Raw genomic sequence first — 19,259 nt, forward strand, 5'->3', positions numbered from 1 at the left:
GGCCTTGGCAGCGGGGCTAGAAAGAGTGTCTAAGAGTGTTCTTATTGCACCATTTTCGCAACTTACTGTAAGCCAATCTTCGCACATGCATCTCAAACCCTGCCAACCAATTCGGTCGCTGAGGCCCTGAAATTTCATACTTTCACGTAGATGTCAGTGATTCTAGAGTTGCCATATGCCTGACCTCTTTCGGCCGGCGATTGTGACGGATACCCTTATAGCCGAACGGGTACGTAAGATGTAGGCAGTGCGAATTGATCGACTGTTTAGTGCAATGTTATGTTGCTGATATCGTCCAAAACCTGAAGTTAGACGTCATTCTGTACTCGGCAGCAATCAAGGTCAGTCTCCTCAACTCCTGGGCATATTCTTCGCCGAAGACCATCCATATGTATTCCTTTCGCATTATGTTAGTCAAGAAGATCCTCAGCGGCAACACATAGAGTCGTATTGAGCGCATTTTTATGCTCGGGTTGAGGCTCCGAAGCATGCTGCCTATCGTATCCTCCTTGCGTGAAGGAGAGATAGGAGACATTTGTTGTTCCTCTATGGGTTGCTGCGTTGAGATTGTGTTCGTTGAATACGTATAGTCATGAAGCACGCGCTGTTTAACAAAATCATTTCCCCCAGCAGAGTTGCCAGTAGTCACCTGCGGCGACGGCGTTGAGCAAGGCGATTGACAGGAAGCGACCGAGCGCGCCTCAACCGGCCGGCCCATCGCCGTTGAAATGGCCATAGTACAATTCTGTTGCCCCTCTATCGATTGCAGTGTAGGGACCGTGCCAGTTCCACGCACATAGTCATACAACATGGGCTGTTCAACCGAGTGGTTTTCCACCGCAAAGACACCAGTCGTCAACTGCGGCGACGGCGTTGAGCATGGCGATTGACAGGAGGCGACCGAGCGCGTCTCAACCGACCGGCCTATCGCGGCCGGAATGGCCACCTTACGATCCACAACTGTGTTCTGGTCGGCCAACTGCAGATAACGCTTAATCAACTCCGACCAAAAGCCGAGCGACACGATCAGATTCTTGATGAGACGATTTTCCGTTTCTATTTCCTGTAAGACGATTCGATTGGTGATGTCCATCTGCCGGGTTTCCTGCTGAATCGCAGCCACTCGTTGCTCTAGCTCCGAGACATAAGCTTGTTTGCGCGCACGGCTTTTGTGCTGGTTCTCACGTACGCGAGCAAGTCGATCGGAATCCTTGGAGAATGATCATACCGTGTAGACTATGAAGTATCGCAGGGAGACTCCATGAAAGTCGCATACCTTCTGCGCCTTCTTTTCATTATCCATCGTGTCCAGCCCCTGGGATGATGAGTAATCATATAGTGGAGTCTCGTGCGGCTATCCTGTGACAACCCTATAGTCGTGGTCGATCAGGACTGGACCGTGTTGTCACTAGCATAGTCCGTTGAGCAACAGTAGCTATCCAAGTACAACGTTACTGTAGTTTGGGGGACTTAAAAACGGAACTGAAACGAGTTCCCCTCTCCACGTGATGAGATTACTAATAAACATTCTAGGTTCTCTGCCAATAATCAGTGCTTTATCAAGGCGGTGCCAGTCGCCAAAATACATTGTTGGAACACAGATAAGATGCATCAAAATGACTGATACGTGTATTTATAGGATATCGGTACTGCTCCGATAATATGTGACGCTAGGCTCTATTATTTTACTGATTAAGAATGTGGGTCATGGCTCGAAGGCTTGGCCATCAACTTAGGCTAGTTGTTAATTATGGAGTACTGTATATGAACGAGTGATCGCTGCAAAAGACGCAACTACTGCAGAATTAATTCCAATATACGACAAAATTCCCTAACGCACAATAACATCGCCAACTGATCGCGAATGGAGCCAGTCATAGTGATTGTAAAAAAACGGCAATTATTCAGTCGATTCGGTACCGAGACTTTCTCCAGCGGACAGATCCAGTCGCATCGTTGGTCTCATCAAAGTAGCCGATTCATTTATGTCGCGCAAAAAGCGACGGGCAGTTCCAATTTGAATTCCTCGCTGAACAAAGAAGTCAGAGTCTGGGTCCTCGAGGATCAGTTCAAGATCCAGGTGATTTTCCAAAGTCACCTGACAGCTTTTCCGGAAATCTGCTTTGTATTTCTCGTCGGTGGCGCGTGATTCCAGCCACTTACAGTATTCCCTCACCGCCGCTTCCCGAGGCCCAGGAATTACGATAGGCTCGGGTAAAGACATGGGCAGGGAGGAAGTAACCGTAGACGATAACCCGGTTTGTGCTGGCAGAACATTGATAATGGTTGGAGGATATGGTGCGCCAGTCGATGCCATATCAGCTTTTTTCGACTTTCTTCCTATCTGACTTTCCAGAACCAGGTCTCAACGGATATCGCTAGGCACATCATCATGACAATCGAGGCTCCCACCCCCATCAACATGCTCGATAAGTCTTACCAGATGTGGGGCTCTTAGTTTGTAATGTTTTCTGTCTGTCGGGTCCTCCCAGCACCAATCAGACTTCAGCGGGCATGCACGAACATTACACCGCATTAGGTCATATACAGCACTCCACGTTGCAGGTCTCCCGGTTCTCTCTTCCTCGTCAGCAATATGGGCCTCTCGCTCAGCCAACATTCTGCTTGTTGCAGAGACACGGCCTCTTTTGTCGACTCTCTTTGATGCTGACGCAGAATGATCATCATCTTCACTCCTATAATTAAATGCAATGACTATGGTGAGCGTCTTGCCAATACGAAGCAAATTGCTCCATTTACGCAGCTGCTTCTCCACTGGTTTCCAGTCGATGTTTGTGGAATTGCAGAACTTTTCGATATTCTTCTAGGACCGGTCACTCGATTTCATCATGATAGCTGTGCCCTCAGATCGAACTCTCTGATGACGTTTCTTTTTCATTTGCAGCATATCTTCAACTGCTGCTTTCAGAGTCTCCTCCCAATACTCGCTAGGAGCTACAACCAAATCTTCTTCGGTCACTCTACCTACCGTCTTGCGGTTGAGTATAAGCTTCCATTCGATTGTGTAGCTGACATATCTCGGCGGCTCTTCATCGTATTCGCCACCTTCTTCCCGTTCGGCAAATGGTAGAAAATTGAGTTGATCCGACTGTGGCTGACCCGTGGCACGATACGGGGTAGGGCTGGGGGAATACGACGTCTCGGATGTTCTACCGAAATATCCAGGAGTGGGGGCGTCGTGCCAAGTTGGTTCCAATGGGTCAATTATCCGAGGTTGATCTGCATCGTCATCAAAAGAGCTATAGGTCATGGCGAATATGTCCAGAGGAGGAGTAGCCTCGAGCTGTACTCCGTAAGGGGTTAGCTAGGTATGCCTGATGCCCAATGAACGTCGGAATCCGCCACATGGCGATTAGCAATGGTAATCACGAAAAAAATATTACTGTCAAGCCTTGCCTTCCAACTTGACCAGAGATGGACACTAAACGCAGTGTCAAACCCTCTACAGTGAGGCAGCTGAGGGATGGAGGAGGGAAGTGACCAGATTGCTAACGGTCGCTGGTTTGCTTAGTTTGCATGGAGCCTTCTAGTCGTCCCTGCCTACAGAGACTTGTATCGGTACAACTAGGGGTACAAATTCAGGTACCAGTACTACGTATAGCCATGACGCGTAATTGACGCTATTCCATATTGGGTTCATCCCATCACGTGATTCGGGTTTGAAAGAGCATCTCTCTGTCTCTAGATATGGAAGGCAATAACGGGCGGCACTGTAACAATAAGCTCTCAACGCTGGATTTGTAAAGTGGTAGGCCACATTTATCTTATATATATAGCCGCAGGCGCTTTCCATTTCGGCGCCGAATCCTTACTATAAGATGCTCAGTGGCTCTCTCGGCCTATATAGCCGTATTATGAATATAAGACGAATGAACCTAAATATACGGCCATGACTTGATCTCTCGGACATCTGCGATGTCGTAAAAAAAGAGGACTTAGAAGAGGAGCAAAGCAAAATTTGAAAAGAAGTCTAGAACGAGCTTTAGAGAAGAGCCCAGAAAGGGTTCTAGAAAGAAACAAATGATCAAGTGCGGACGCCCCGTTAGATCAACTTCTAGATCGGGCTATATGTCTTCTCAACTCTGTTATCAATAGAATGTTAAGGGCATTCGATGACCTTTCGGCCAACATGAGGCGATTTTCCGGTAGCGCTATCTCTTTGAAGGCGGCAAGAAGTCGTTGTCAAATGGCGATAATGACAGAGGCTCTTAATAACTTCTTTGATAGGTTCCTCGCGCGAGTGCTTAATCAGCGCCACCAGGTGTCAGGGCATTAACGCCCAGATAGGAAACTCCTTTCGCGGTTCGCACGTGACCACGCGCGCCGTTGGACGCGCCGCGAATATCAAATCAATCAACCCTGGAACACCCAACGACAACGGCCTGCGGGGATCACGTCCGAGTCAATGTACCGAAATGTCCTACTATGATATTGATTCCGCTCTGACTGATGCTCAGGTGAGTCCAACCCCGATGTTTGACCTTTCAGCTTGGAGCTTTCCCCGGCTAACCCCACGGGACCCAGAAACTGCCGTGCACTTTTGAGCTGGAAGTCCCAGGCCTAGGAATCCTTGAAGGGAACCCCGGCGAGGATGTATGTCACCCAGGAGCATTTTGTGTCGTGCTCAGCAGTTGATTAGAACCAGATCAAAGCGGGGACCCGCATCGACCTTCCGCTATGGTTGGGTGAGATGCTTTCGATCGGGTGAGATATGGCCTTTTTCCAGAAGGAGATAAATTCTGACACAGAACAAGTGCGCGTCTGGGGACTTCGCGTCTCGTTACTCTCGACATGCCCGAGGCCCTGTCAGAGCGGGTGATGAATGCACTAAAAGCAGACCCCCGCACAGTTGACCTACGCGCACTAGCACCGCACTTCTACAATCTCAGCGAGCGCATTCTTGAGATCTTTGAGGAAGAGGACATGGTTGATGTGCTGAGTGATGTGAGGGTTTCATTGGCCTATGAACTACACGAGCTGTCACCGCTGACAATTGCCTGATCCTAGACCTTCAAGAAACGGGCTGCAGAAATTGCCGACCACGCCCACAACCCGCGTGGTGCCGTGGGGGAGGGCGTAAATTTCCTCCGCGGGTTAGACGAGACCGAGCGGCAATGTATGTGCATGGATCGGAGTGATATTGAGTGTGGCAACTGACATATCGCAGTGTTCCGTGCGGCACACGACCGGGCCAAAGAAATGCGTATTTGGTCAGGGGAGACGAAGAGGAAATGATCTGTAGTGAGGGCAACTAGGCTGAGCTGAGCTCGTCTGGGTACTGTCAGTAGGCGTGAGATGTATCGCATAACTCTATTTCGAATGATAATGACACTTCCACGGGTGATGATCCTTCCTGACAGCGGGACGAATTCATCTCTGAATAGATTCAATGCTCTTTCTCCATACTACGTCGGTGAGGGTCGCAGACATTGTCTAGGGGATTAAAGTATCGTTCTAGACCGGGGAGGGGGTGGTGAAAACTCACAGGTTTCGTCGCCACCGTTTCACAATTTGTGACGTGGAGTGCGGGCACAGCTGACGGACGCTAGGCTTAGGTCCGAGCATGCGAGCTGTCAAGCCATCCAGCGTACGTAGTTTGGGTTGGATCTTGATCTATGTTTTTCTATAGGAGACTACTGCAACCGAGTGGGGATAAGTACAATCACCGAAAGGAGATGAACTGGAGTTCGTAGTTCCCATGGATCGCAGTGGAACGGGAGCGGGGTGGGCAAGTTGATTGGAAGTGGAAATTAGGCACTGGAACTTGGGCCTTAGGATTTTCAATCGGAGGGCCATTGCTGTGTGTCAGAAACACATAATTCAGGTTAGGGGAACGACGGAGATTCGATGGGCCCCTGGATTCCCAGTGAGGACTGGATCCAACGGGGTGGAACTCAGAGGCGAAACCCAGAAACCCACGCCCGGTGCTGAGGAGAGCCACCAAGTAAGGACAAGCTGAGACCGTCTCGCTCCACGGCCGCTTTCCGATTGGTCTCGATGTCAGGCACACGGCGATCATTCGAATCGTAGCTTAGGGAATTGGTGTGCTCATTACCAGATCCTGAGATTCCTTCTTCGTTCCCTGCCCTTCTCTTCTTCCATTCTTTCCTGGCGCATTCCGGTGATCAACGCAGGGCACAACAATAACACCATCAGATGTGCCCGATTTCGCTGCCTTCAATGCGACGATTGACTTATCACAATCCGATTCTCTGATCTCCCCTCGCTTCGTATACCTCACTTTTCCCGCCTTAGACTTTCCTTGCTCCACCGAGCCCACTCGAGTCTGATTGATTCCCTTCTTCTACGCTGCATCCCTCGCTTCTTGCATCCTGTTTATCCTCCACTTTTTCGGACCATCCAATACATTGACTAGCGGCCGTCCAATTGTGACCGCGCGGAAGGCACATCCCGACGATTAATCTTCCGATGTGGTGGATTCATCTGTGATCTACCGATCTATACTGGGCGCTGATTGCTCCAGACGCAGGCCGCCAGTCGAGTCTTTGCGTCAAGCATGCGCATAACCTGCAGGCCATGGATGCACCAGTAATGGAGAAGGCCAGGCGGAGTTCGGCCGTCAAGCCTCCTGTCAAGCCTCCAGCCTCTCACTCTCAGGCCCCAATATATCATCCCGAGGCCCCTCCGAGCTCCTGCCCTTCCAAGTCTGGCTCAAGCTGTACGCCATTCCTCGACTGAGTTCGGTCTATACAGGGTGTTCAGATCAAACTAATAAATTTACCATTCAGCTCAACCCCGTCGTCTTCAGCATCCGTCGCTTTCTCGTGTCAAGGGCAGAAGCAACATGTATACGCCGCCCCAGATGAGTCCCGACCGGTCATGGCTGAACGACCAGTCGCCGGTCCGTGGGGGAAGCAGAACACCACCCCAACAGCAGAGTGCGTCCTGTCACAACTGTTTCGCCTAAAAATTTAGAGACTAACATGGGGCCTCAACGCAGGAACTCCAACTAAAGGCACACCAACTTTAGTAAATCCGGCTTCTACTCTTCTTCAAGATATGCTCAAGGAACAGCGCGCGCATCGTGACTCGCGCGGGTCCGCACCCGAAGATTGGGAGGACATCCCACGAACTCCCGAAAGACCTCGCACACAGGAAGACGGCACTTTCACGGCCTCAGAAAGGGCGAGAAAAGTCAGCGACGCCTTCTCCGCCGGACTTCGAAAGCCCAAGGAGATGGCGATGCGAGAGATGGATCAGGTGGGTCCCTCGGTAGAACCACGGGATAAACACAAACTAACCGTGGCCAGTACGTTTCCAAAATGAATAAACTCAATTTCGACTTGAAACTCGAGGTTTTTCATCGCACACAGCAGATGGGAAACCTAGAGAAAAAATTGGAACGGATGAAGTCGATAGAGGAGGAGTTGACCAAGATGCAGAGGCTGGAGGAGGAAGTAGAGGAGCTCCGCGAGGCTGAAAAGGATAATCGCCGACTTCGGGAGTCAAATGAAGAGCTTCGCCTGGAGCTGGGAAAACGGGATCAGGCTGTTACCGAGGCCGTTCAGCTCATCTGCCAGCTTGAGTCGAAGATCGAGCAGCTCGAGACTGGTGGGCGGACTTCACAGCTGTCTCCAAGTCGACTGGTCCTCGATGGCCCAAATGCCTCGACACCCAAGGCTCAGGCTCAGACCACTTTCGAAATTCCCGAGAGAACTTCCTCCAGAGGCGGAACTTTGAAATCTCGATTGAGTCGGCGCCGATCGTCCGATTTGCAGCTGCTTTCCAAGGCACCTTCGTTCTTGCTCGAGGAAAACCAGAACACTGCCGCGCTGCGCAGCCTTTATGTCCCAGATGACAACCAGTCCCACTCGGCTTTCAGTGAAATGACCAAGTCGGAAAGCTATCACACGATGGCTGATGCCACCGAACCGGCATCTCCTCGGTTGAGTGTACTCAGCGAGGCCAGTGAGTTAAACCTTATTGATACATCGTCAAAATGGTACGCGTACGACGAACTAGAAATTCCTGTCAGCAAAGCACTATCTACCACGAGCAGCCTGGACAGCTATGTTCCCCCAACTGGACCGGTGGAGAGAAAGGACAATCAGACCGACAGCTGGATGCAGTCGCAAACTATAATCCAACGAAGACAGAACCGGGCAATGTCAGATGCATCGAAGGTAGTAGTTCCAACTTTCGGAGGCGACTTGTTTACGAGCAAACCCCGAGGCCGCCAGCGCCTCGATGCCTCGCTGTTTGAGGGCGCAAGGCTTCCTCCCACCCCGGACACTATGAGCACAGCATATGCAGCCGTCCACAACGGTTCAAACGGAAGCATCGCACCCCCGAAGAGCCCTCCGCAGAGTCGTGATCAGCTGTTCAGTGGTCCACGCCTGGAGCGTCACCGTTCTGCTGATGAACTCACGACCCGCCGCAGCAGAGCCGGTAGCGACATCACAGACAGTATGCAGACAAATTGCAGTGACACACCCCGTCTCGATGGCAGGAATTCGGAATCGCCGGTGATTTATCCTTTCAACACAGTTGCTTCCAAGGCCAGTGAATTGCTTGGACCCGGAAGCCCTAACAACCCTGCTCTCGAGTCTTTTGCCGACCTGTTCCACCCACATAACATTGACGAAGCAGTGCCTCCGCCAATTAACCGGAGGACACCCACAAAATCCCGCGCGTTACAGCAAAGGTCCATGGAATTCGAATCGTCTCCGCCATTGACCCCGCAGGACTGGCTTGCAGCCGCTCAGAAAACCCCCCGATCTCGAAAGGAGAAAGCTCGCGGATTTCGGACCGAACAGCAGGAAGAAGCAGATCGACATATCATAAGCCAGGCCGCCTTCCACGATAACGACAGCGTCGACTCGTTCGCCGTTGAGCCTGAAGTCCCTGGTATCCCAACTCTGAATATGGAAGCCCTCGCAATCCTCGAGAACCCTGCTTCTGAGCGACTTGCTTCTATTCCCGAGCCTGAGGATGAAACTGGTCCGGAGCCACGCCGACGCTTCAGCTTCCGCCCTGCTTTCCTCAATCGCCACAATGGCCCTCGCCGTCTACAGTCTTCACCAACGCTGAGTGAATACTTTGATGATGAGGAAGATGGCGCACCCTCCCCCATTATTCCGAAGACCAGGAACCCAGGTGGCGCCCCAAGACGTCCCATGTCGCAGATTATCACGAACTCGGCCGACTTGTACTCCAACATCCCTGCTGCGATTGAAAACCTCGAGGACAGCCCTCGGGCCTTCCACCAATCTCTAATGGAGGCTCGGGAAGGAGGCCAGCCCATCGAATCCGCCACAATATCAGGCCGTCCATCAACATCTCAAAACACAGAACATAAACGCCGCAGCTCACTAGGAATCTTCGGCTGGATGAAGAATGTCGGCGGCAAACGCTCGGAGCCTGCGCCCCTGGTCAGCGACAAATTCACAGACGTCGCACCGAAGGAGAACCGGAACCCTGCGCGTCTAATGAAGGAACCTCCCCAGTTCTCTGTACCTCGTGCTTCTACCCCCGACTCTATGGACGCACCCACCATCCGGCCTCGTTCCATGATGACCGTCGGGTCCGATGATACAACTCGACAGCCTAGGTATATGGGTCGCCGGTCTCGTCGAAGCTGAGGAATACGATGCTCATGCTGGCTTGAATCAGAAAATTATCCTGTATTTTTTATGATACCCCTTCTTTTTGTACAATACCCCATGGATTCAAGCCAGCATTTGTGTTGTATTACAGCCTCTTTATTTATCGATCTCCGCCCTGGAGGCGGAGCGCTCACGAGGTTTGGAGAAACTCAGATTATGATGTTCGATGCATTTTACGTTGGGAGGGTTTTTTATTCTATGCCTTCTGCTGGTTCAGAGGGGCTTCTCGTGTCTTGCAATTCATCGATGTATTTAGCTTACGCTTGACGTTATAACCCTGGTTATTTGACAACTTGCAATCAATGTGTTTCTTTCAACCAAACTGGGTTTACGCTAAATTCAGATTCGGTAACTACTCTTTTGTGACCAGTTCTACGCCCAGGTAACAAGCCATTGGAGTTAAGGCTCTTCCCTCATTCGATGTGTGGCTGACCCCGTTCTCAACAATGAGATAGAAACTTGGTCGACAGGAGAAAAATCAGATGACACAGCCTCAAAGGCATGGATAACTACCTGCAGCCCGACCAAGGCGATTAACTAAAAGTATTTCATGTCTCCGTTCCTTTCGTCCTTCCTAGAGGTCGCTTAAGGATTTACTAGACACATTTCGCTCCTCTCCAGTATATGATTCAAACCCAACCCAACACATCTTTAAGAACAACCAGAAAGACAGGCCATGGCCGGTTTATCCAAGATCTTCTTAATTATCCCCCCCCGGTCTGGCTGTATTACAACTATAACTTTCTATCGCCACGTTCCATAACATATTAGTAGGATTTTCAAAGTTTTTTAGGTATCCAAGCTACATAGTGTCATTAGTCCGTATTCCAAGTTGTCGATACTCAACCCATTTTCACCACCCCAACGCCGAAAAAAAAGCAGCACTTGAGTCATATAATATACAGAGCAGTCTAGGCTCCAGAAGACAAACCAAGGCACCAGAAAACAGCAGACTAATACCAAGTATCCCCCGCCTCACCCAGCTTCTTTTTCTTGGGATTCATAGAAAGAACCCTTTGACCGGGAAGCGTATCAGCTGTAAACGCAGCCTCGAAGACACTCGCAATCCCACGCTTCGCATAATGCTGGAACGAGTCAAAGTCATCCCGTTTGCCATTGATTGCGCCCCACTGCAAACAATTCGGTGTAGACCCATCACCCAGATCAGTCCACCGAGTCACCACAATCGCCTGCTTGAACACCAGCCTGCGAGGATCCGACTTGTCTTCACACAATTTGACTTCGGTCAGGTATTCACTTGGACACTCAGGACATCGACGCATAGGCCGACAGAACCCACATAAGGTCGTCAAGGAATTAGGATCAAAGCGTTGTCCAGCGATCCGGTCTTTGACCTTATGCTCGAGACCCTGTAGTCCACCAGTATCCCGTGGCTCGGGGATATGTCCCAACGCACACTTGCAAACAGCCATCAATTCACCGTCGCGCCAGTGTGCGCACGCAGAGAAATAAGGCCAGTAGTCCTCGCGCGAGAACAGGAGCATTCGCATAGAAGCAGGCGGGAGAGCCGCCGCCGCGAACGTCTGGCTCGTAACACGCATCAAAAGCCGTCCTTCATGAATGAAAAAGCGCGAAGCATGCGACCAGTTGTCTCTTTGCCAGCGTCTCCCCATATCCTCAACGGAGATACCGTATTGAGGACCGTACTTATGCGCGCGCGTGGCCAGTTGCACAAATGTAAAAGGCAGCGTGCGTCCATGCGTAATACGGGTCCGTGCCTGCGGGTTCAGCATGTTTGTTACCTCGGGGCACTTGAATAGCGGGTTGAGGACGTGAGCAGGTCGTATACGTTCAACGCCTTCCTGCGTGCGTCTATGGTATCGGCCGCATTGGAAACACAGCAGATGATGTGGTAGAGAGATTTCCATTCCAATGAGGAATTGCATCTTGTATTCGCGGTTCTGCGGTGCTTCCAGGGCCTGAAGGTACCAAGGTCCTAGCCGGTGGTATAATGTGGAGCTGGAAACAGCTAGACTAGCAGCCGAGGCTGGATCCAGATACCATGCGACATGCGCCCATAGTCTCGAGGATAACTTCGCGATATCACCTTCTCCCGGTTTCCGATTCGGGTCGTGGATGTCGGCGGGCCCGGTGGTGTCGTCCATTTCTAAACATCCTATCGAGTGGATAATGGTTGTGTAGTCCTGGCGTTCGCCTAGCTGGGAGTCGAGATTCGCATGTTGCGCTTGGTATTTCATTCGATGGACTTGCAAGGGCGCCATGTCGGGCATTGGGGGAGCATCGTCGAGACTTGGACGAACGGCCTGCCGCAGGTCTGTCGTGGATCGACTGCCACCCTTCCGGAGGGTCTGGCGGGATTTCTTTGGGCGGAGGGCATTGGAGAAGAAGGATTTGAAGCCTGACTTTGGGCCTGGGCTTTCTGCCGACATGATTGTGATGGTGTCGGAGTTTGCCATTCAGAGAAGTGGAGCTTGTTGGAATGTTGATCGTCGCAGACCCTGGTGACGCGCTTACATTATACATGATGTGACGGGCCGTCGCGGACCGATGAGACAGTCACTTTCAGCCACTTCGGGGCCTAGAACTTGCGAGTTTGGGATTTACGTTTAGATTGCTAAATTTTGATATTTGGAAGCAATTGCTCTGGACTGAGATTATCAGGAGATGCTACAATACAGGAGAATTCTGGGCTCCGGTCATGACGGGGCCGATATATAAGATCTCTCTTTAAGAGAAGCGCTTCTCCGCGGCCTTCCAGTTAATGACATCCCAGATGGCGCTGAAGTACTCAGCCTTGCGGTTCTGGTATTGTAAGCTAGAACAGGTTGTTAGCATTGGAAAGCGGTGATACATGAGTAGGGTTTCTTACTAGTAGGCGTGCTCCCAGGCGTCGATACCGAGGAGGGGCTCGAATTGGCCGACGACGGGGTCTTGGTTCTGTTTAAGGGTCAGCTTTGCCTTTTTTAGATTGTTTAGAAGATACGGCACTCACAGCGTAGGTGCGGATGCTGATCTGACCGGTCTGCTTGTCCTTGACGAGCCAAGCCCAGCCGGAGCCCTGGATGCCCGCCAGAGCGGCGTTCATCTTGCCCTTGAATCCATCGAGGCCACCGAAAGTGGTGTCGATAGCCTTGGCCAGAGAGCCGGAGGGGGGCTCACCACCACCAGCGCTCTTGGGAGCCAAGTTCTCCCAGAAGAGAGTGTGGTTCAGGTGGCCACCACCGTGGAAGTTGATGGCGGGCTTAAGGGAAATCTGGGCGGCAATGTCACCCTTGTGTTGGGCCTCCTGGAGCTGCTCAATAGCGGTGTTGTAGCCGTTGACATAGGTGTTATGGTGGTTCTTGTGGTGAAGTTCCATGATCTTGCCGTTGATAGAGGGCTCAAGAGCGCCATAGTCGTCTTGGATTACAATTAGTATACCTGTGTTGCGCCAGGGAACACATTGACACAAAATCTCTGCGCCAGCACAAAGAACTTACAGGAAAGGTCGGGTAGGGTAGCTTTGCCGCGAGCAAAGGTCAAGCTCGCAGCGCCGGCCTTGTAGGAAGCCGAAGCTCCCGAGCGAAGGGCAACGCGAGCGGAAGTGGAGAAGAGAGCAGCCATTGTGAATACCTGAGTATTGATGAGGGGTGCAGTGAGAAAAGTGTATGTAAGATGGAAGAAAAAGGACGAACGGAATCCTCGAAGCTATGAAGTAACCGAGCTCAACGTCATCTTGTTTCCGTCGCCTCGGATACGGGTTCTTCCGCCCCGGCTCTACACGTGAATTTCACGAGCTCTGACTTTGAGAGCTTACGATCGAGCTGTGAGCTACGAAGTTGTCGCTTGTTTGCAGTGACAACCGGCGGACATGGACTCGCCATCGTCGCCCTACGCCGGCCAGAAGCGCAAGGTCGCCGACATGAGCTCCGATAGCGAAGATGACCGCCCGACCACCGGCTTTAAAGGTTTCGCCAGAGCGCGAGAGCCCTCCGAATCGCCTCCGAGAATGGGCGGCTTGGGTAGTGCCAATCGCAATCCTTGGAACAAAATGAACAACGGAACCAGCGAGAACACGGCACCCCGCGGTGGAGGCACCGCCCGTGGAGGGAAGGGCGCTGGAAACTCATTCGCCGCGCGCATGATGTCGAAGATGGGTTACAAGGAGGGGCAGGGTCTTGGCTCTACCGGGCAGGGTATCGTCAACCCGATCGAAGCCCAGGCGCGCCCGCAGGGTGCCGGTCTCGGTGCAGTTCGAGAGAAGACCAAGCAGGCACGCGACGAGGAACGACGAGATGCCAAGCGCAGAGGCGATGCAGTCGAAGAAAGTTCTGATGAGGAGAAGCCGAGACATCGGAAGAAGAAGGATGGACGCAAGACAGAGTCTCGCAGTGGCACAGGCACCCCAGTACCGCGACCCAAGAAGCCTCAATTCCGGACAGCGCATGAGATGGAAGCCGATATGGAGGGTCTCGAGGTGCCGAACGTGCTGAAATCGCTTATCGACGCCACTGGCAAAGAACAACGCACCCTGACATCGACTGCCGGTTTGATGGCTGGGCAAGGTTTCGTCGGTTCGGGCGAAGGAGAAGCATTAAAGATTGCTAGGCGTGCTCGCCATGATTTGGAGGCATTTGCAGACGAATGGAAAGGTTTGACCGAAAGGAAGAACTTCATTGAAATCGAAGAAGCGCAGGTCGTGGATGAACTCGACGCCTATCAAGCCCGTCTCAATCATCTGACTGGGCTGATCGCCGCCGTGGAAGAGCTGGATCTCTTTGAACATGATGAAAGTATTGCAGCTAAATTCGACGAAATGACCGGCAAGCTTGAGGGCATGAAAACACAATACGAGGATGTCATGGACGAGTACAAGCTAGCTGAGGCTGCAGTAGCTGCTATGCACCCACTCTTTCGTCAGGCCATGGAGGAATGGGAGCCTCTACAGAATCCCACGTTTCTGGTATCGAATCTCACCCGCCTTCAACCACTTCTCGCTCGCCGAAGTGAAAAAGAAGAATTCCAACGGCAATCAACATCGCCCTACGAAACGATGATATACACTCTCTGGCTTCCGCGAGTCCGTTCAGCGCTGATGAATGACTGGGATGTTTACGACCCGACTGCTGCGACTACCCTGGTGAATTCCTGGAGGGTGATCATTCCTCCATTCGTACTTGCCAACCTTCTTGACCAACTGGTTGTTCCTAAGCTTAGCGGGGCATTGAAGGAGTGGAAGCCCCGGAGCAGCCGACGACACCCATCTCAACATGATGGAAAGTTCCCTTGGTGGCTGTTCCAATGGCTGCAATACCTGGATGAAAAACACACCAATCCTAAGCAGCCAACGGGTCTCATGTCAGACACCAAGAGAAAGTTCCGGGTGGTGCTCGATTCCTGGAGCTTACACAGGGGTCTTATCAGTGGCTTGGACCTCTGGAAAGAGGCTCTCGGTAGCGAGTTTGATGTTTGTCTACGAAACCACTTATTACCACGCTTGGCACGTCATCTCCGAGAAGACTTCGTCGTGAACCCCCAGGAACAAGATTTGACGGCACTAGAGGATGTTTTCCGGTGGAAAGTCTATTTCAAGCCCGTCGTTATGGGCGAGCTGCTCGTCTCTGGCTTCTTCCCTAAGTGGCACGAGATTCTTTACATTTGGCTCACCAATGATCCCAACCTTGAGGAAGTTGCTACGTGGTTCTCTTGGTGGAAGGAACAAATCCCAACCGAGATCAACGAAGTCCCCAAAGTGGACAGCGAGTGGAGCACGGGTATTCAAACTATGCATCAAGCTGCGGAGCTTGGAGATCGCGCAGCTGCTGAACTCCCACGTCCAGTCACTGCTCGCGTTACGCTTCCCACTCGTGAAGACGCCGTGGCCGAAGCAGCAGCGGCAGCAGCAGCAGCTCCTCCGCCAAAGCCCAAGGCACACATCGAGGAGGAGATCTCATTCAAGGATATTCTGGAAAATTGGTGTGTGGAACAAGGTCTTATTATGCTGCCGTTGCGCGAGGCACACCCGCAAACCGGACATCCGCTGTTTCGCATCACAGCCAGCGCAACAGGAAGGGGTGGAGTGGTGGCCTTCTTGCAAGGCGATATTGTCATGGTACAGAACAAGAAGACCAAAGATGTGTGGGAGCCCATGGGCTTGGACGATCAGTTGATAGAGCGCGCCGAGGGCCGCTAATTTATACCCATCACCTGCCCAATTTGGCAATGAAACAATGACATGTATTGCGTTCTATTCATTATACCCCATGCCCGGCTAATGGGCGCGCGCTCAATGCGCTCAGCGCGCCCCTTTGTGATCTCGATGAATTTTCGATAGGCTAGCTCGCGCATTGGAGATCTTGGTAATGCTTTTTAAAGATCGGTCCGAAGAACTATAAACCTAAAAACTTCATCAGGCTATAAATCAATTTGTAGTAGTTCCTCCAGACGACAGATTAAAGATCTGTAGCAAGAATAGTCTTACATCCGAAACCTTCTGTGGCGAAAGCTTTGCAATATTACCTTAATCAATTTTTCAAGATTGATCTGAGGTTTCTATTTCTATTTCTATGGCCTAGTCGAGATGACAGGGCCCTCTACACATGATTCTTCAGTTCTCTCTTGACCTTCACCTCTTTTTGTTCGTTTTCCGAGGTAACCACTTACTTCGGTCTGCTATTAAATCTTTAATTGCAAAGTTTGGTTGTTGAAATGCTTTAGTGTCTCAATCAAAAACCTGTTTTTAATTATTCTGTTCATTACTTTCTTAACTTAGGCCGCGCGTTTGACGCCAATCACACCATTCCTGTGGTCATCTTTAGAATATACGCTGCCAAACTTAGTATTGGTTTTCCATCATGCAGCATGCCCAATCCATCAAGCTGACTAAATTTGGACATACCCAAATCTCGAAGAAGAAAGGGCAGGATTATTGATTTATCATCATTTCCGAAATTTTCGGGGCACGCAGCCTGGATTTATCAGCCGATGGGTGTAAACAAGGCCTGAATGCTTCAGAGCCTTTTAGAATCTTCCCAACAACTATATGCCTTGTGGTTTGCTAGCAATATTCGATGCTCTTCGCATCTTTTCAACAACCCGACACTGCAAGCTGCCTTCAAATTAATCATTTGAAAATCTCGTTCGTCAAGATGATCAACATGAAGGGCATGCATGCCCTGCTGCCCATTAGCTGTCTTGATGTGGATATTTAATTCTATGGCTTGGGACCTTTTGCCCAAGCCAAGGTGTACATGTTGAATGTCATGTAACCACAATATCTCGACAGTGGGGAATAAGAAACGCCCCCCTGTGGGTAAGATAAGCCGAAAGACCGAGCTCTCAGCCAGCATTTACCCCTAGCAGTTAAATACAGCGCTTACCATCGTTATCTTTACCAAATCTTTCTCTCCTTTTCTCCAGATGGCGGACTGAAGCAGTCAAATATTCTCTTCATTATTCGCCATGTCTATCTCTACGGAAAACGACGAAGACATCAGGGGCGTCTCCTTGGAGGTACCTATCGCAGTATCCGATGAGAAACAATCTTCAGTAGAAACAGCTACACGGCCGTCTCCTCCACCCCCGCCGGATGGAGGGCTCATGGCCTGGCTACAGGTTGCCGGAGCGTTCTTCCTATTCTTTAATTCCTGGTGGGCATCGTCCGATTACTTCCAATCTCGCTACTAAAATACATACCAGGGGCGTGGTAAACACGTTTGGTGTATTCCAAAGCTACTACGAAGACGTTCTCCTTGCAAAATACTCTGCATCTTCCATATCATGGATCGGCACAATTCAAGGATTCTGCCTCTTTCTAGCAGGGGTAGTGGTCGGTCCTGTCTTCGACAAAGGACATCTCAAAGTGCTCATTACCATCGGTACATTCCTTGTTGTCTTCGGTCTGATGATGACTTCTCTGTCGACTGAATACTATCAGGTCTTCCTAGCCCATGGATTATCCGTGGGGATTGGTTGTGCCTTCTTGTTCCTCCCTAGTATTGCTATCGTTGCTACGTATTTCACGACGCATCGAGCTTTGGCAATGGGTATTACTGCGTCCGGGGGTAGTATTGGTAAGTAATGATGTCTATCGTCTGATGGAGACTAAAATCATAATATGTTTAGGGGCTGTGATATATCCAGTCATATTTCATAAATTAATCGATCGCCTCGGATTCGGCTGGACGACCCGAGTCATAGCTTTCGTCGCTTTAGGTGGGCTTTGCTTTTCGATAGCAGTGATGAAGATGCGCCTCTCGCCACCTAAACATAGCCGCTCAATGTTCGATTTCAGCGCACTGAAAGAGATACCGTTTCTCGTCTTCTGCTTTGGTCTATTCTTTGTTTTTACCGGACTATACTTCCCTTTCTTCTACTTACCTAGCTACTTCAGCGTATTCCTACATTCCGATACCAATATCGCATTCTACTCAATTGCCATTCTCAACGCAGCTTCAGTATTCGGCCGGATCACTCCAGGCATTCTCGCAGACAGGATCGGTTCTGTAAACACCATCGTGCCGATCAGCGCCATCGCGACAATTTTGGCTTTCGCGTGGATCGGTATCCGCAATGAGGCTGGCACAATCGTCTTCGCTTGCATATATGGATATGCATCAGGTGCTCTTGTTTCATTGCCGCCTACGATTGTTGCACACTTGGCGCCTAACATGAGTGTTGTTGGTACATGGCTGGGAATGTGCTTTATTTTTGCGGGATTGGGACTACTCATTGGAAATCCTATCGCCGGTGCCTTGCTCAATTTGCAAGATGCAGTGTTCTGGAAGGCACAGCTGTTTTGTGCAGTGATGGTCGCTGCGGGCATGATTCTTTTGGCGGGGTTGCGGCTTCTCAAGTACAATCAGGCTGATGGTTGGAAGATGTGAGGATTAATGTACGTGCAATGTCTGTATTTGATCAACCAATCAAATTAGTACTGGAACGTTCGTTGGAAACAGTGCAAATCATTGAAATTCGGTCTACATGAAGGTTCGTAAAATCTATATACAGAAGCAGTGTACCTCTGTGATCCCTTGTATCGTATGCTGTCCTTTCTAACCCTGGCGGCCTCCCTCGAAGCCGACACCTGGACCATGACTAGATTTCAGAGCGTGGTCATAGTGTTTCGCAGCAGCAAATTCAGCGTTATCGATTTCTGCCTGGCTGGGGCGGTGGTGAGTCTTTTCTTCGCCATCCTTGTGGTGGCCGAAGAGGTGGTGGTGATGGTGGGCGTTGTTGTCTATAGATCGATTAGCATTTTTCCAACTATCATAAGAAAGAAGATTCACATACTGGCTTTATCGTCTACCTGCGAGTCACGCTGGGGGGACTGCTCAGAAGGCTTTTCTAAGTCTTTGTGATGGTGGTGCAGGAAGCTCGACATGGTTGTAAACGGCGTTTTGACAGCAAAGTGTGAACCCCAAATTTAAGCAAGTTCGGACTGTAATGTTGATTGCAAATCTCCCTACGGGCTCCTGTCTTTATAGCCCTGAGAACACTTATGACGTAACATGGCCTGATCGCTGGCGAAGCTTATTCCGTCACCCTAGCCTCTCCCCCCAATCCTCAGATCATTTTTTCCCTCAATTTTTTGTTCTCTCACTTATTTCCTTTTCTGTCTAATTTCCCAGTTTCATTTCGAACCCCGCTTCG

The 19,259-nt window shown here is 50.6% G+C and overlaps 9 protein-coding genes across 9 annotated transcripts; 3 read left to right on the forward strand and 6 right to left on the reverse strand.

Moving 5' to 3' along the window:
• Positions 1 to 277: 277 nt before the first annotated feature.
• Positions 278 to 1,303, reverse strand: N7443_004769 (bZIP transcription factor; the record flags this gene model as incomplete). Its single annotated transcript, XM_056884825.1, has 2 exons — positions 278 to 1,210; positions 1,277 to 1,303. 2 exons carry the CDS (start codon positions 1,301 to 1,303, stop codon positions 278 to 280), a joined length of 960 nt encoding a protein of 319 aa, XP_056743103.1.
• Positions 1,304 to 1,900: 597 nt separating this feature from the next.
• Positions 1,901 to 2,317, reverse strand: N7443_004770 (uncharacterized protein; the record flags this gene model as incomplete). Its single annotated transcript, XM_056884826.1, has 1 exon — positions 1,901 to 2,317. One exon carries the CDS (start codon positions 2,315 to 2,317, stop codon positions 1,901 to 1,903), a length of 417 nt encoding a protein of 138 aa, XP_056743104.1.
• Positions 2,318 to 2,824: 507 nt separating this feature from the next.
• N7443_004771 (uncharacterized protein) lies at positions 2,825 to 3,271 on the reverse strand (the record flags this gene model as incomplete). The annotated part of the gene is made up of 1 exon (XM_056884827.1): positions 2,825 to 3,271. One exon carries the CDS (start codon positions 3,269 to 3,271, stop codon positions 2,825 to 2,827), a length of 447 nt encoding a protein of 148 aa, XP_056743105.1.
• Positions 3,272 to 4,436: 1,165 nt separating this feature from the next.
• Positions 4,437 to 9,623, forward strand: N7443_004772 (uncharacterized protein; the record flags this gene model as incomplete). Its single annotated transcript, XM_056884828.1, has 10 exons — positions 4,437 to 4,478; positions 4,546 to 4,614; positions 4,667 to 4,725; positions 4,776 to 4,965; positions 5,029 to 5,137; positions 5,189 to 5,224; positions 6,506 to 6,700; positions 6,771 to 6,920; positions 6,983 to 7,242; positions 7,293 to 9,623. 10 exons carry the CDS (start codon positions 4,437 to 4,439, stop codon positions 9,621 to 9,623), a joined length of 3,441 nt encoding a protein of 1,146 aa, XP_056743106.1.
• A 977-nt stretch (positions 9,624 to 10,600) lies between these two features.
• On the reverse strand, positions 10,601 to 12,058 carry N7443_004773 (uncharacterized protein; the record flags this gene model as incomplete). Its single annotated transcript, XM_056884829.1, has 1 exon — positions 10,601 to 12,058. The coding sequence occupies one exon, from the start codon at positions 12,056 to 12,058 to the stop codon at positions 10,601 to 10,603; it is 1,458 nt and encodes a 485-aa protein (XP_056743107.1).
• A 298-nt stretch (positions 12,059 to 12,356) lies between these two features.
• Positions 12,357 to 13,232, reverse strand: sod2 (superoxide dismutase sodB; the record flags this gene model as incomplete). Its single annotated transcript, XM_056884830.1, has 4 exons — positions 12,357 to 12,444; positions 12,499 to 12,566; positions 12,622 to 13,028; positions 13,109 to 13,232. The coding sequence occupies 4 exons, from the start codon at positions 13,230 to 13,232 to the stop codon at positions 12,357 to 12,359; spliced, it is 687 nt and encodes a 228-aa protein (XP_056743108.1).
• A 247-nt stretch (positions 13,233 to 13,479) lies between these two features.
• On the forward strand, positions 13,480 to 15,801 carry N7443_004775 (putative G-patch domain protein (TFIP11); the record flags this gene model as incomplete). The annotated part of the gene is made up of 1 exon (XM_056884831.1): positions 13,480 to 15,801. The coding sequence occupies one exon, from the start codon at positions 13,480 to 13,482 to the stop codon at positions 15,799 to 15,801; it is 2,322 nt and encodes a 773-aa protein (XP_056743109.1).
• Positions 15,802 to 17,069: 1,268 nt separating this feature from the next.
• Positions 17,070 to 18,493, forward strand: N7443_004776 (uncharacterized protein; the record flags this gene model as incomplete). Its single annotated transcript, XM_056884832.1, has 3 exons — positions 17,070 to 17,257; positions 17,307 to 17,680; positions 17,847 to 18,493. 3 exons carry the CDS (start codon positions 17,070 to 17,072, stop codon positions 18,491 to 18,493), a joined length of 1,209 nt encoding a protein of 402 aa, XP_056743110.1.
• Positions 18,494 to 18,661: 168 nt separating this feature from the next.
• N7443_004777 (chitin synthase C) lies at positions 18,662 to 18,990 on the reverse strand (the record flags this gene model as incomplete). The annotated part of the gene is made up of 2 exons (XM_056884833.1): positions 18,662 to 18,846; positions 18,900 to 18,990. 2 exons carry the CDS (start codon positions 18,988 to 18,990, stop codon positions 18,662 to 18,664), a joined length of 276 nt encoding a protein of 91 aa, XP_056743111.1.
• Positions 18,991 to 19,259: the final 269 nt, after the last annotated feature.

This window comes from Penicillium atrosanguineum (assembly GCF_028827265.1).
Source record: "Penicillium atrosanguineum strain IBT 20685 chromosome Unknown utg000003l_segment0_segment0, whole genome shotgun sequence".
In the NCBI taxonomy this organism is placed as follows: Eukaryota; Fungi; Ascomycota; class Eurotiomycetes; order Eurotiales; family Aspergillaceae; genus Penicillium; species Penicillium atrosanguineum.